This window comes from Prosopis cineraria, unplaced genomic scaffold, assembly GCF_029017545.1.
Source record: "Prosopis cineraria cultivar Desert tree isolate PC_DT_omini unplaced genomic scaffold, ASM2901754v1 PC8, whole genome shotgun sequence".
NCBI lineage: Eukaryota > Viridiplantae > Streptophyta > Magnoliopsida > Fabales > Fabaceae > Prosopis > Prosopis cineraria.
In genome coordinates, this window is record NW_026555339.1 from 7,217,750 (window position 1) to 7,235,025 (window position 17,276).

The 17,276-nt window shown below is 31.5% G+C and overlaps 1 protein-coding gene across 1 annotated transcript; it reads right to left on the reverse strand.

Moving 5' to 3' along the window:
• Positions 1-6,242: 6,242 nt before the first annotated feature.
• On the reverse strand, positions 6,243-10,735 carry LOC129317569 (65-kDa microtubule-associated protein 1). The gene is made up of 10 exons (XM_054961883.1): positions 10,563-10,735; positions 9,406-9,499; positions 9,120-9,323; positions 8,721-8,978; positions 8,423-8,638; positions 8,017-8,172; positions 7,620-7,931; positions 7,380-7,467; positions 6,847-6,995; positions 6,243-6,757 (listed from the first exon to the last, which is right to left on the reverse strand). The coding sequence occupies exons 2-10, from the start codon at positions 9,475-9,477 to the stop codon at positions 6,446-6,448; spliced, it is 1,767 nt and encodes a 588-aa protein (XP_054817858.1). The 5' UTR covers positions 9,478-9,499; positions 10,563-10,735; the 3' UTR covers positions 6,243-6,445.
• Between the last annotated feature and the right edge of the window lie 6,541 nt (positions 10,736-17,276).

Consider the following 17,276-nt stretch of genomic DNA (forward strand, 5'->3'; position numbering starts at 1 on the left):
GGTAAATACATATACATATAATAAATTGTGTTTCATTTTACACTTTCATTCTACGATTGTTGAGGAACGGCGCGTTTTGCATTTTCTTTTTTTTAGTACTATAATAGTAACTCCATATGATTTAATTAGTTATCCGATCCTCTACCTTTCAATATTTTTTATTTATCCTCTCAATCTCTTATTTCTATCTACATTTTATATTGACGTGGCTTTTAGCACCAGTAAACATTGGATATATAATACTATTAAAATTTCTTGTCTTAAATGATTATCATAAAGTTATTGTTGAAATCATTGCCCAAAATCATTAGAAAATTTACTATAACAGCTAAAACATTGTTGGTAAAATAGATAATAAATATTGCCGACACCTTTTGCAAGCTAATTATTTTATACGTGTCGAGCCTCATGCGTTACATGAAGTTCAATATTTAAAAATATATTGTTCATGGTGTAGGAAAAACATATCATAATTTTTACATCATGTATGTATATTGACACACTAATTAACCAGGCTACTAAATAGAATGCTATTGTCGAGCTAGAACAAGATTTAACAGAGATTTCTTTAATTTCTTTCCTTTTTCCCCCTTTCTGCCAAAAAGCCCAGACAAACATATTAGTTGATCAAACTTATAATCACTTATGATTACTCTTACTCCTCTAATCTTATTTATAGGTTAGAGAGAAAATTAATTTAAATCTTATTTATAAAAAAGATTCACTATTTTTTTATGTACATCTTACCTTTGTGCTCTTATTAATAATGTTAGAAAAATTATTAAAAATAATTATATTTGTCCTTATTAGGGTAGATGAAAACTTATTAAATTTTAAAATAGTTAATGAAAGTTAAGGTTTTTTTTTTATTTTGTAGGTGAATCATGTTAGAAATGACTTAAAATAAAAAAAATATTTATTTTATTTTATCAACATGATTAATTAGCAGCTTCATCTATGTTTATTTAGCCGATTCAAGCTTGAATAAAGAAAAGGGTTATGTAAGTTTCTCAATTACCAAGTGCCAACTTAAAAATCTGACGAATACTCTGACATAGATATGGACAATATACCAACATGAGATTAGCAAATTGATTTCCAGCTTTATTGATAAACTCAGCAATCTCAAGTAAAACCAAACAACGTAGTACATGTTCAGCATCAATTCATATTGAAACTGTAAATAAATAAACGAGTTCTCAAAATATCATTCCGTGAGATTCATCAACGCTCTGGTGAATTGAGCATCATGATATCAGAAGCTTCTGGAAGTCTGAAGCTCACCTTCCTCTGCCTACAGCTCTTGCTTCCACTTAATGAACATAACCCCACTGCCACTACTTCAACCTCCTCCTTCTTATCTTCATTCTCTCTCATCATCAGAAGCTTCTCCAATGAGAAACTCGAATCAGAGTAACTCGCACTTTCTGTTTCCACAGATGTGTTCGACTCGCTACTATTCAGAAGTTCTTCCAATGAAACACAATCTTCATGCTTATTATTAGATTTATTAGAACCAGCACGATGTTCGTCTTCGTCGTCGCAGATTCTTTTGTTTTCCACTGATGGTGATTTTGCAAACCACTCCTCTAATGCGAGGTCCTTTGAAATTGAATAATCCGCCATTATGGGTTCTTGATGATGATGTCCTCTCTCTCTTTTCGTCTTCTTCATCTTCTTCGTCTTCTTTCTCCATGAGCATTTGGTCTTCATATTCAGGACGATCCTTGCCATGAAACCGGCCTGTTGTTTTCTTTCATGAGCTAATCCTGCTTCAGGACTAGAACAAGGATCTGCAGAAGAACACAATGACAAGTTCTTAATTATTGTCATTATTATTACGTGAATATATGGAAAGAGAATTGAAGAAGACGAAGGAAGAGAAGTGTAGCGTAAATTTTGAATGTTTGAGAGAGGCTATATAGGAAAATGAAGACGTATTTTCCGAGAAGTAGAAATATATCTGAATCTGTTTTACATATCTTAGTTAACATCAACCTGCAACTAAGTTATGGTACTACACACGGAGTAAACAGTTAAACCATCGATGTTCTAAGAAAGAATATTTACTCCATTGAGTGTATCTTTAATTACGATATGAATATCTATTTTAATGTGTTGTGTCCAGTGCACAATGAAACATTTTGAAAGCTACTAATGTACTGTACTCTCGATCAGAAAAAATGCTTCAACCAACATACAGAATATGATTCACTTGATAAGAATTTGATCCATGACACATAAGATTATGAGTTCAAATTTTATTGCAGACCTAAAAATTTTATTGATGAGTGATCTGTAAATATGTTTGTAAATAGTTTTTGAGCTTGGAAATGCCTTGAATCTCCGAAATCTAAATCCTCTAAATTTTTTTACCAAAATAATAACGCTTCAAAACAATTTAGGGATATACGAAGCATGTGTATAACATGGACGAAGGCTAAATTAACATTATCAATTTAGATTGAAAATCTTAATACTTTTAAATTTTTACATATGAAATTCTTGTCTAAAACATGCATTTTTTTTTAATGTTAGACAAAAAATTGTACATTTAATCTTTTTTAATATTAATAATATTTTATTTTAATTATTTAATTTTATAAAGTATCAATAAAAAAATCGCACATCAAAATTTTATTTATTTTTTCATGCATTATAATTTATCGAACGTGCCACTAAATAATATAAAAGTTTCATACTCATGTCTTAAAATTTCGAAAAATAATTATTCCACTCTGTATCCTATTATATACATGTTATATATATTAGATATACCTTCATCATATCCATGCAACTTCCATCGATATAAGTATATTGCATTTTCGGTCAGGGAAACATCGACCTAGGTAACCTATTTCAGTCACATATATTGCATGGTAATCAAAATATGCTATATGTAACCAATTAATTAACCCATTTAATTAACTAGAAATTGGGCTATACGTGTGCTTTATTAATCAAAATTAAAGTTTAAATGGAATATGCACTACTCAAAATGGCCATTGGCCAACACACACACACACAGAGTCTCTTGAGCCTCTACCAACGTTGTTGATTAAAGGTTTGAAAGAGTATATTGGATGAGTCATTCAAAGTATGTCTTATGTACATACGGATGATGAAAACTAAATATAACTGATTAGGTAGAAATTAAAAAGTGGTAAATTAAGATACTAGCATTTTAGTATGGCGGTGAAGACGATGATACATTGGCCAAAACAGTGGGTAAGATTGAAGCATTATAGTTTTGGCGTTGAAGACAATGATGTATAAACATATTGCTTTCATCCTGAAAAACACAATGTGAATGTTGATTAGAGAATTGAAGTAATAGAGCTAAGTAACGTTAGCGTTTCAGAACTATTTGCCTTGGATGCATCTAAGAATCTATCACGTAAAACCCATACTAAACCAACCTGTGTAACTGAGAATTATTAATCAAAGCTTCGTAAAGATATTATGATGACGACGACAAAGCCGTATTTCTCAGAAAAGCCGAGACCTTGCTAGCTTAGATAAAATTGAGAAACCTTTCATAAAATAGCATCTAACAACCAGCAACCTTGAGTTTAATGATATAAGGGCCTATTTGATTTCAGTTTCCATTTTTTTAAAAAAAATTATTTTGTAATACAGTTTTTATAATTATTTTTTAAAAGAAAAAAAATGAAATTTATTTGATTATGTTAATTTAAAAGTAATTTTAAAATTAAAAAATAGGCTAATGTGATAGTTGTAAAAGGTTAATGATAGTAATTTATAATAGAGATTAGTCAAGCTAACTATATTTTTCAATAATCAAACTTAGTTTGTTTTAAAAACAAGAAAAAATGAAATGAAAACAACTTTACAATGTTTCCATCTTTTGTTTTTAAAAAGAAAAAAATGAGAACAGTTTTAAAAATAATTAAATTTAAGATGCTTGAAAACACAGAAAGCAATCATACCCTAAGTAACTTAACACCTTTTTTCAATCCCAAAAAAAAAAAAACTTAACATCTTTTAAATTCTATCCCCGAAAATTTTATATATATATATATATATATATATATTGGGGGAATATGAAAGGCAAAACATTATTTTGACAATTTTAATGATAAAAAGACTAAGTTGCTTTTATTAAAGACCAAAATATGTTTCAAAAAAATTAATTTGAAATGACAGTTAAATTTCAACAAATTTTGCTGAAAAATAAATTATAAATATTGATTTAGACACCTGAAAAATATGAAAGTCTTATTTACAAATCATTAGAAGTGATCTATACAATTTAAATGCTTGGTAAAAAAATATAATTGATGCCAAACTTGGTGACACTAGCATGTGTTTAATTGATTGGTTAGTTAAATGTTGGGTTAAAAAAAAAAAAGGTTACAACCGATGCTTTCATATTTAAAACTACTTAAATTGATATTTGATCGCAACTCATTTTCAACAGAATAATTTGAGATATAACTTTTATTAAATTGATCTTTTACTCTGTTATTTTTTTAAAATGCATTTATGACTTTGATTTTTTTATTTTTAACTTAAAATACTTAAATTTTTATTTGAATTTAATAGGAACAACCTTCTGGTTACTTCTTATTTGTACAGTATATTCAATTTTTTTCGAAATTTTGGAATAACTTATTTTTTTGACATTTTAGTTCTAATATATTTGTTTATGTTGTAAAATTAAAACAATGAAGGGAGAGCGAAGAATATCTAGATTCAAATACACATATAATGTTGGGAACATTGACGCAAATTTTCAAAGTGACGTTCAAATGATGGTCTTCAAGAAACATGCAAGTTTGTATGAGGGGACCCTCGTTCATATTGAACAAGAAATTGGCCGTTAGTGAAGACATGAAGTCGACAGCATTCTATCGATATAACATAGTTTGTGAGGTTTGGCTACTGTGCTCTCCAATATTTCCATTCTTAGCCGTGCATGACTATGCACGGACCTTCTTCACGTTTAACAAGATAAATAATTGGAAACCACCTTGATCTAACACAACAATATACTCTCATTTATTTTTCACAAGGCACTTTCTTCTCTTTTTTTTGCCCTTTATTACATTGTTCACTATCTTGAAAAATCTAAGAATATTATTACGTGTCATCTAAACTAATTCAAACCCCAACTATATGAAACTATTATTACCAATAACGATCTCATAAGTGCTTTAACCTTTAGGGATGCTTTTAGTATATTTATTAAACACGATTACATATCTTAAAACTTAAACTCAAAACTTGAGATATGTTAATTTAGCTCTCCCAACTAGTAAAACTAAGCTCCCTTAAGTTAAAAGAGAGGTTAAAAATTCACGAACCTTCTAAATTTTTTTATAAAAAAAATCCAGTTTTGCTCTCTTTTAAATAAGAACAATTTAAGAAATATATAATAAATATTTCATATCATAACTGATAAAAAGGACCAAAAAATTTCCCTTCATGTGAATATAGATAAGACTGGAGAAGTTAGTACTAGCCACTTGGGTAAAGTGGTGCATTATGCAGATGTTACATTCAAGCTGTTATAAATAACTTAATTAGTTGAAGTTTTATCAATAATAATAATAATAATAATAATAATAATAATAATTAGATGAAGCGCCTTTCCGTATACGGAAAATATTTGAAATTAATGACCAACGCACTTAATATATTGTTAAGCGATTTCTTTATTTGAAATGCCTCAGGTTTTTATTTTTTCCCTGGGAATTCCGAGAGTCCTACCGATACGAGAGACTAATCTGAAGTAGAGTGGCTAACGATACATGACCCTCCCAAGTCCCAATAAACTCCGCTCCATCAACAATAATTGGCCACTCATGCCCATCGACTCGTGAATATATGAACTAACATATTTACTCCATAATTTTGTAACAATATGAATTAATAGATGGAATATACCGCGATCTAATTCTGTATGAGTTTTTCGTTCGATTAATTAAAATTGCAAAATAAACAGAGTGTTTAACAGCTTTGTGCAAGAAATTAATAAAAAGCCGACCCGAACCACTTGCGATGTTTCATGGACCCCATGCACAAGTGAAGACGACGTACAGAAAATTTTCATAATATAGGCGATTTCATTACTAAACTCCAGCGCGCGCGTATTAAATGCTTCGGTTGAGATAAGATCACGAGTGGTCTCGAGGTTCCGCAATCCTGTTCTTACCACATATGCGAGGGCAAGTGCTTGCCAGCCTAGAAGCTGAGAGAGACAAACGAAACAAGTCAAATCTGTCAACGGGCTGAATGGATGGCGCAACATGTACTGACAACACCTCCAAATGGCAAAATACCACATACACAGCTTAGTAATTGTCTCTCTCCGATTAATTCTTGCGGATGCATTATATTTTTCCTACTGCAGCAACTAGGAATATGATCATGCTACAAAGACGCATTTATACGGGGTTTGAATGAAATACAGATCACATTATCAGGGTGAGGTCGGGACGGGATCGCCACCAGAAACATGGGAAGCAGCATCATCTTTGGATATGGCCACATAATTCACCGGAGCAACCGGTCTAGTGTTATCCCTTTTGCCACCGTCTTTCATGGTGGACCGTGATCCGTTCTGGTGAGCGTTGAGAGATAGCCGTCGGTTAGGAGTCCCGTTGGACCCTCCGTTTGCACGAGGTCCTACTACCTTCTTGTTCCCAACAGAAACTGACCGAGCAGGGCTGGGTCTTGAACCAAAGATAGCTTCCTGTTCCGTGTGTTGCTGATCCTGATGCTTCTTCTGGTCCTACACCATGCCAAGAGAGTACTTCAAAACAAGATATCAAACTGTTAACAGGACAACCTAAAAGGTTATTTTTGGTCATCGAGACATACCCTCAACCTGCGTCTTTCTTCTTCCCTTTCATGCCTGAGCATGGCATATTCTTCTAACATGGCAAGAAGTGGAACACCGTCATATGTGAATGAAATGCCATGATCTTCTTCCCATGCACGAGTTTTAGCAACCAATGTGTCAACCAAAGCTGCAATTTAACACAAGAAAAATTTAGTAAATCAACGGTCTTGTGCATGCCCAAGAGAACATACCATGATTGTACATTCCTATTTCGTCAGCCAAGCACAGATGACATTCGTTTATTTCCATTTACAGCATAATTGAACTATTAGTTTCCGTAAGACGGAAAAAATGTACAAAGACTTGAACTCGCTTCTTGTCAGTTTCATTAACTAACATCAATGACGGTCTATTAACCTTTGTAAAGAAGTATAAATCTATGAAGCAATCAAACAAACGTAAATGAGCATTACTTATCATACTGAATTTAAATTTTAAATAAAAATGGTAAGAACGATTTTAGTGGTAACATTTTTCTGCAGGCTATTGCAACCTCATCCAACAAATCTACCTGGAATTTTGTTGACCAGTATCCGAGCTTTCTCTGCACGTTTGAGGTTCAAGTGTGCACCTCTGCTTGCATTGTACCTGTTTTCATCCTGTTTTACATAACATTGTCAGAGGGTAAAACGAGACTCCAAAAGAGGAATAATCCGTGAACGTTATGACAACGATCATAAATTGTAATCAAAACTAGAGGTAAAATTGAATTACTTTTCCACAGATAGAATAACAGGGAAATCCAAAGTACCCGATTATAGTCTTCAAGCCAACTCTCTTCTTCACATGCTGACATCCATTTCTCAACCTTATCCAATATTTCTTTTCGGCTTAAAGCTTCCTCTTTTGCTTTTGCTATTTGATTGTCCATGTCAGCCAGTAATTCAGCAGGTTCGATATTTCCAGAATCAATCAGTTCCATGATTTTCTCTCGAGCAGCTTCTGGATCTATTTCTATATGAGCACGGGCAAATATCTCCTCAAGTTCTGCTTGCTTCTTGAAAGCAATCTCCTTCATCCTGCTGGCTTTCAGTTGATCCAGTCTTTCAACTTCCACTTCAGCCTACATAACATGGACCAGGGCAAAAACTTGTATGTTAGTAAATTTTACTAGTCCCCAGCTGTAAACTTCAGTAGCTCTTATGTACCTGCTCAATCAGATCCAGAGCAAGGGCCCCAGGAACAGTGACTTCATCCACAGTAGCTGACATATTACAAGTAACATGGTTGAATAGTCTTCTTTCTTCTGGGGGAGTATCCATTAAATTCCACAGATCAATTAACTGAGAAGCTAATTCTTGGAGCTGCAAGGGATAGACAGGCCAAAGTCAGAACTTATATTGAAGACTGTCAAGAAGGATGAAAAATTACTTCCAAGGTACTGAAATTAGAAATGATAATTTCGCAAAACCTTCACATGCAAAAAATAAATACATAGTTCTCTAAAATTAGTAACCTCTGAAGCATATAGATTGATGACCACAGTAAGAGTAAGAAAGCGTGGATTAAGGTGGTAAAATATACAGAAAGAGTTTGCAGGATCCAATGTCCTACCTTGTGCAGTCTCTGCTTTTTATCTTCTTCGAGAGTTAAGACTGTCTTAGCCAGTCTAGCTAGGGTGTCATTGCTGATGCTTTTGGATTGAACGCCAGTAGAATCATTCAAGCTTGGATGAACCTCAGTCACAGTACTGAAGAAGTCCATCCCAAGAACAGCACAAAGATCGTGCACTGTACTCACAAATTCAAGAACCTTGTGCAACCTATCACTCTGTGAGGTATGATGTTAAGTGAATCGGCTTGGGTCTTCAAATTTATGATTGATTTATTAGTTGGCAGTGTAGAAGAATTACCTTTTCCTTTTGAAGTTCTTGGAGTTGAGATTGATATTCATCTAACTTTTTCAGAGACAGGTCAGATTCATCAACTCCAGGTGTTCCTGTTTGATCACCAAGGCTTAAGCTCCCAGCTATTTCTCCACATATTTTTTGGATTTGTGACTGCACATCTGAAAATTCCTTTATTCTCTCCTCCTTTTGCTCCCATAACTGCTCAAGTATTGGCGCTATAGCTGCAAGCTGTTCCTTGATAGTTCCAGAAGTGTTTTCAGGCTGTGATAAAACCACGAGCATTAATAGGAGAATAATTTATTAGATTCCAACATAGATAAAAATTATACCATTTAAAAAAATGCATTTAGAAGCTATAATTTCACTTGCGAAATAGCAACTATATATTCAAATAGTACTTACGATTCCAGCAAAGCTTTTTTCCCCAAGGGCTGATTGAAGGCTAGAAAGCTCAACTTTAGCATCGGACAAGGATTGAAGTAGTTGTGCCCTTGACTTTGCTGCCTGCTCAACCTTTCTCTTGTACACATCCAAGCACTCCTGTTCTAACTGAAGAAGCATCTTGTCTCGTTCCTCATCACTCTCGCCAACCTCATCCCATATTTCCTACAGTAAATAAAAATAACCTAACTGTTTTGTACACCATGCACATCTGCATCATCATAGATTAAAAGCTGAATAAAGTTACCTGCAGTTTCTTAAACAAAGAACCACAGGTGATTTCTCCAAGAAGAGCATTTTGTGCATCTGTCACTGCCATTGAAGTTCTAGCAAAACCCAACCTGCAATATAAAGAGATCATATGAAATTCTTTCCTTCTACTCGAGACAAAAAGAAATGTCTCTTTTGAAGAACATAAGGTGACAGAACTAAATGATAGGCACGCAAGATAATAGAACAAGCCAAACAATAGCAAGCAAAGTAAAAGCATAGACAAGTATGATCTCCACAGGTAGAAAAGTAGCAGCAGATGGAAAGTATTAAAATTACTTGAAAGTATGCTTGATAAGAAAGCAGAAAGCCCAAAACAGAATGGAATTGCAGAAAATTTGCACATTGGTAATTGTTGTTGAGCTTTAAATGCATCATGGACTATATCCAACTCATGCGCCATGTAGTACCCATCCATATAGATGCAATGATGAGTTGAAACCTTCACCGAGAAGTTAAGCTTAGACCCCAAAAAAAATTGGCATACGCTAAGCAAATGTCCCATCAATACCAGATCCAGACTCTGTTCAGCTGATAAGTATAACAAATCAAAGAACAGTGACACTACCTAATCAATATCATATATCATCACGAAGAGAATCACGAGGAAATGAATTAATTTGACTAAAAGTACAACGGCCAGTTAAGTCACCGCAACAATAGAGAAAATGCGACGGGTAGCACGCGAAAGCAATTATAAAACTCGGAGTCTCCCCAGTTTCCAGACCTCAACCAAAGTAGAAGAAGAAAATGCTTGATGTTGAAGTGAAGAAGGACTACACTCGGGGGGAAAAAACTAGACACGGATCAATTATTCGTTAGCGATAACAAATTGACCAAGTGAATTAGTGAAAGCTTACAAGCACCAAGAATCAGATTACGACCTAATAGGAAATCCAAAGAAAACTCACTGTCAAGATACAGTGAACTTCACAGCTAATGACGACATGAATCTCAAAGAACCTCAACAATGCACAATCAAGCATAAAGTTCATGGTGTGGACTCACAGAGAAAGCAATTATAACTCTTATGAAACAACTAGATCTTGGGCATGGTAGAGCAAGACAACGAGAACCGATCAAATCAAAGGGAGAGAGAGGAAGAGCTGCATTTCGAGGGAAGAAGCAAAAAACCTGTTAAAATGCTTTACGCAGATCGTCCTTCGAGCTTAGGGTTCTGTGTTTCACAGATCTAAGCAGCCTCTCGCCTTCAGTGTCTCAGTGAGTTTAGTGACACCAAGGGGAAGAGAGAGAGAGTGCGTACAATAGAAGACGCGAAGGACATAGAGAGAGAGATTAGAGGCTTATTGCAGCGTGCAGGGGAAATGGATGGATGTGGGACCATCGAAGACTATTACATCTGTGATTGTTCGGTGCTTAAATTCCATTATTACCCTCATGTTAGCGAGTAACTACGGAAATGTCACTGTGTAGTCGTGTTTGTGGACTGTGTCAGTGCCCATGTGAAACGATTTTTCCGACGCAGAAAAACAGAAAATGCCCTTCTAACTACAGAAATTACCCTTTTCTCCCTCTGCGGTTCGCCATGTGAAAATAATTATTTTGCTGTTACTTCTTTCTGAAGAAAATACCAAAATATAAGTTATCAAGCTTATAATTACAATTATAATAATTTTAATATTTAAAACATATTATATTATTTATAATTTTCAGATAATATGATTTATTTATCAATTTTTATACAATAACATTGAATATTCATCAATTTAAATTTTAAAAAAATCTGATGGAACATTGAATTGAAATAAAAATAAATACTCCTTTCGTTTAAAGATATAAAGTATTTTTTAAGAAATTAAATTTTAAAAAATATAAGACACTTTTTATTTTTCAAAATATAATCATTGTCTTTTTTTAAAAATGCATTTATTGATAGTGACTTTATATTTATTGTAGGATATTTAATAAGAGTAAATATGAAAAGATAAGGTTAATTTAAAAATAGGCAATTATATTATTTAGATTTAAAATTTAATTAAAAATATTTTATATTTTTAAAAGAAATGAGTATATGAATATGAATTTTTATCAAGGTTGTCATTTCTTGGTTAGTATTTAATTATTTTATATTACTTTGAAGTTTAAATGAATGAATAAATTTTTTTATTAGAAAATTCATGAGCATTTTGCATCAAAGACGAGGCAATGCTGTAATTAAATGCAACAGGAAGGGGAAATAGCCAAAAATATTAATAACTAATTATAAAGAAAATCACATCACAAATTCATAATATAAAATGGAAAAGCAAAGTAGTATAAGCCAAACAAGGAGCAAGGCAAAAGCTAGCGTGATGATACTGATGAGGAATCAAAGACGTGTGTCCGAATGAGCAATGACAAGTTGACAACGTGTGTGTAAGAAAGAGATATAATAGCAGTCTTAATTTAGGAGAAAAGATTCCCAAACACATTTTACATTTTTTCAACTTTCTTTGACCATAATTAATAATTTGGATTTGATTACGTATATGTGCTTTCATTATTGGCAAATTATTATAATGGCCGCTTTATATATATAGAACGCAATTATTATTATTAGCCTTACCACGTATATATAGTCCCATGAGAAAGAATTATCAATTAGGGCATGCAAACATGAAACATTCCTCCCATTATTATGCTAATGATGACAATAATTTGATCATTAGGGGGAATTTGGCCAAAAAAAAATATTAGGGGAAAGAATAATTAGCATGTTCTTTATAAAATATAAATTGATCTGATTACAAAATGAATGAATATTTTTGAATAACTGCAATGCACGTATATAATGTAACCTTAAATTTTATTAGAACTAAGCGTTTATATTTAGTTGAATTCATATTACTTAAAATTATTTAAACAACATAATAGTGAAGCAAAAATGCAATAAATAATATATACGTATATATATAACATGAAAATAAGAAAAAGGAACACGCGGGTTGTGACCTGTGAGGCATGAGCATCGTCTGTCGGGGGGGAAAACTTAATTTTGGTGTTTGAAGGGGGGGGGGGGGGAAGCATTGTCATATTTCCTTAAAATACTTGGGATAAACATTTTTTATACTTTAGTTCGATAATTTTTATGATGAAATATTGAGGTGTTTAATCATTTGAGAATCGCAATAAACTGTTTGTCTGTACATCAAATAATCTTGTATGAGTTACGTTTTCCAACCATGAAATTATTATATAAATTTGATGCATCACCTCATCCATATCCCATTCAATAAGCATATAATATTTAAATAATATTAAATATCAATTGATTCTTTAATTAATAACAGTGGATAAATAAAAGACAAGAAGTTAAATAAGCATTTTATTATAAAAATAAAGTTATTACAAATTATAAAATATGATATTTTATTTGTTTGAACTATTGTAATTTTATTAGATGGAATATGAATAATGTGATGCACTAAATTCATGCAACAACAAAAAATCAGTCTTGTAAATAAATAATGTGACTTCATATATCTTTTATACTTTATACTATTGATATTGATGATTTTGTCATGTCAAATATATTATGAAATAGTAATTCTTAAACTTTTTATTATAAAAATCGATGGAAATAAGAGAATTTTTAGTGAAGTTATGATGAAAGCTCATGATTAAGCTTGGGCACCTACTTGGCTCGCTGCTTTTGAATTGGGACGTATTAAATTTCTCGTTGAAAATGGCCGAAAGATATTAATTAATTCTTATTTGGCTAGCTGTTTTCGTTAGTTATATGTAGATACCGAAGGTGGATGGCTGATCTGTTCAGCAAATTTAAAATAAATCACTTTATTTGTAATAAGTTATAATTATACATAAGGAGTTTTACAGATATATCTTATATTATAGGATCAAACTAAACAAAGAACCCAAACATTTACTGTATTTTACATCATGACTTATTTATTGTATTTGTCATCAATAATATACCATTATATATTAATAATAAACACTTTATAAGTTTTTAAATTTTTAATGACAAATTTTTTATATATCAATATAAATTGGTTACAATTCCAAATTTTCAAAAACTTCATCCATATTTTTTTAACACAATATTTCTTTAAGCTAGTGAGCTAATTTATTTATTGATTTTGGTAAAATTGTAGTTTGACAATTACGTCAACTTCAATATATATATCTAACTGCAAATGAGTTAACGATGTGAATTAGTTAATTATAAATGTAGTGTGTTACATCCAACTACAACATTTTCACCTAACATTTGAAAAATGACAAGAATTATGAAAACTATTGTCTATATTTTTATTTAACATTTTTTAACCGTTGTCCAAAGTACCATGGCTAAAAATCTATGCCAACGGTTTCTTTATCCTATGGGTATACTTCATCAAAATTGTTGCTTATACTGTGATAATAGGCTACCATTATCATCTAAAGCAGCCATTTTAAAATGTTGCTTATCATGCAAAATAAGTAATATTTAAGAATTTAACAATTGTAACGAATTCTTAAATAGTTAGAATTTAATATTTTATTCTTTATCTAAAATTTGAACCTTAAAACTCTTGAAAGAAAGAGGTAACTTTAATCATTCTTCCAATATGACTTTTAAATATTTTAAAGAGTTAAGGATTAAAAATGTCTCTAAAATACACACGAAGGGTCACTAATGACTCTAAATTTAATTATAAATTATTTATATCCCTCAACTTTAAAAAATTATTGTTCCATTACCTTAACTTATCATTATGTAGATCTCACATATAAATTTTTTAATATTTTTTATTATAAAATATTGATTGTGGGTGCAACATTATTTTTTTAATTTCTCCTTCTCTCTCCTCTCTCCTTTCTCCCTCTCTCTCTTCCTACCCTATTGGTTTTGCATCTTTCATGTAGCAATATGTCAATAGTATGTACTTCTCTCTATACTTTCTTACTCGTCCCCTTCCCTAATGGCCCTCTACCCATATATATCTCTTGAAGCAATTCCAGCTTTACGTATAGAAACATCCTAGTTTGATACTTAGTTCACCTTCTTTTAATTTTTCTCATTGTATATATCATTTACTTATTACTTTTTGGAATTCTTGAGCTAATGTTTCCAGATTGCAAAAAAAAAATCTAAATTCTAATACATGCATCTAATTAAATAAACATGTGTTGTATATATATAGCAAGCACACATACATGTGTTTATGTGCCTGGCTCCCGGCATGAAATAAATGCAACATTGCTTTGTTCTATGACTATGAAACAGTGCATGGTTTGCTGATAGAGATGCAAAAAAGAGGAGGAGGACGGACATGTGTCGTGTATATATAGCAAGCACCCATAAATGTGTTTATGTGCCTAGCTCTTGGTATGAAATAAACGCAACCTTGCTTTATTTTATGATTGTGGAACAAAGCATGGGTCGTTGGTGGAGATGCAAAGAAGAGGGAGATGATGGGGAGGGAGGGGGAGGAGTAGAGTAGAGAGGGAGCATTTGGTTAGCAAGGTTAAGCATCCATGGTAGAACTTGCACGATGATAACACAATTCCCTTGATCTGCAATCTATTTATGATGAAGCCGCATCCGCAAGTTAGCATGTATAGCATGAGGAAGCCGCTCAACTATGCTATGTATGGAGCTCACGTCGAGTTCATGAAGGCTCTCAAATATGTTACCCTCCTCATCTTCTTTATCTTCTCTTTCTTTTGCCACGGTCCCGCTCTATTAGGTTCATTAACCAGGTGAACATCATCGTCAACATATTCTCTCTCAACTTCACGCTTCTCTCTCTTGCTAAAGATGCTTCACTTTAGCTACGGTCTCTCTTGCTTGATTATTCCAAGGTAGATGAATTGGAGGGAGAGAGTGTTTCACTTCTCTCTCTTGTAGAATCGAACTCATGACTTGCAACAAAGTAAAGCCAACATGCTCCTACCAGCAAGCCGCGAGTGAGATGAATGGGAGATAGATGGAGAGGGAGATGAATGGAGGAGAGAGAGAGATGTTTTCATATCATAAAAAATATTAAAAAAATAATGGGACCTACTAAGTAATATTTTTATAATAAAGTATATTAAAAAAATTTAAACATGAGACCCACATGACAAGAATAGTGCATAACACCACGTCAGGGGCACAGCCATTAAATTTTCTTAGGTTGAGGGGCAAAATTGACCTTAAATTAAATTTAGGGTTATTTGTAACTTTTCGCGTATAGTTTAAGAACAAGATTGACCATTAACCTTATTTTAAAACAAAATATTATATACGTAGATGTATATATAAAGGATAATTGTTAGATTAATTTTTGTATTTATTTAAACAATAAATTAAAAATTAAGAAAATAAATAAAAGCATATATAAAAATTATAAAATAAATTTTTTATGTGTAGAAAAGTAACAAATGTTCTTATATGTTGCAAAAAAGAAGATTTTTAGGCAAAATTTATATTTTTATTGTCCATTAGAATAAGAAACAGCTTGTAAATATTGCAATGAAAGCATCTTTGTAAGTAACAGTTTTTACGTTACCTATTCAACAATTTATTTCAACACTTGAAAATGGTTTCATATTCTATTTGAGGGAAAAAATTTCTAATGTTACCAGGTATTTGTTATAGTAAGGATCAATAGCAACATTTCTAAACTTTTGCCTGAACCAAAAAATATTATGGTGGAATTTAAAGTAATTAATCATATACATTTTTTTTAAGTCATAAATATTAAGGTGGCAAAAAATTATAAGCCCTTCATGACATGACTCATTTTTCAAGTTTCAGACAATAGGCTAAGGTGGTTCAAATATTTGACGTGGTTCTCTTTAACGGCAACAGGATAATGAGCTAAGCATATATAAATGTATAAAAGGAAAATGTGTAGTTGATTGTTTCAAAAAAGGAAAACGTGTAGTTCTATTTGAAAGTTTGGATTAATATGTAATTTGACTTTGAATTATATATTCATAGGTAATTTAAATCCTAAACTTATATGTGATATATTCTGAATTTTAAATAATTATATTAAGCTAATTTTGTCTCCATTATTAAATTAAATCAAACGTTTGTTATTTTTTAAAAACAGGACTTCATGTGCTATTTTCTCTGAAAGAGAATAGGAGAGAGAGGCATAGTAGAATTTGAATAAAAATTACACATCAGACCTCATTTTTTAAAAGTAACATATATTTGATTTAATTTAATTATAAAGGTAAAATTATCAAACTTTAATTATTTATAATTCAAAATATATAAAGTATAAGTTTGTAGTTTAAATTGCCTCTAAATATATAGTTTAGAGTCTAAATTATATAATAACCTTTAAAAGTTTTGTTGATTTTTTTTTTCCATTTGACTTTGGAATTCAACTTTGCGATCAACATGCGTAACAATCCATATACCATTCATGAAAAGTTCACGTAAATGCTTCCAATCGTGCATCTACAAATCTACAACCATGCATGAAAAAATTTCATCCACCTCAATTATAAGACATTTTTAAATATGATATAATATTTTAAACTAGAAGGCACTATAACAAAAATAATATTTCATTAATATAAGAGGGAGTTATATTAAATGAAAGGTACATCCCCTGATCCTTAATATAAGACAAAATTAACAAACTTCAGACTTATTAAAAGATAATGTTACTTATAATATTGAAATTTTAAAATAAATGTGCAACTTTTCAATTTTTTTATAATTAATGAATATAATAAATTATTGTTTAGAAAATCAAATGACAATGATTGAAAAAAATAATAATTTTAACCTTGTCTTATATTAGAATAGAAAAAGCTTTTAAATTTTGTCTTATATCTAGTTTTGGAGGGAGTATTTTTGAAAATTTATACTATTTATATTTAAATCATAAAATACATTTA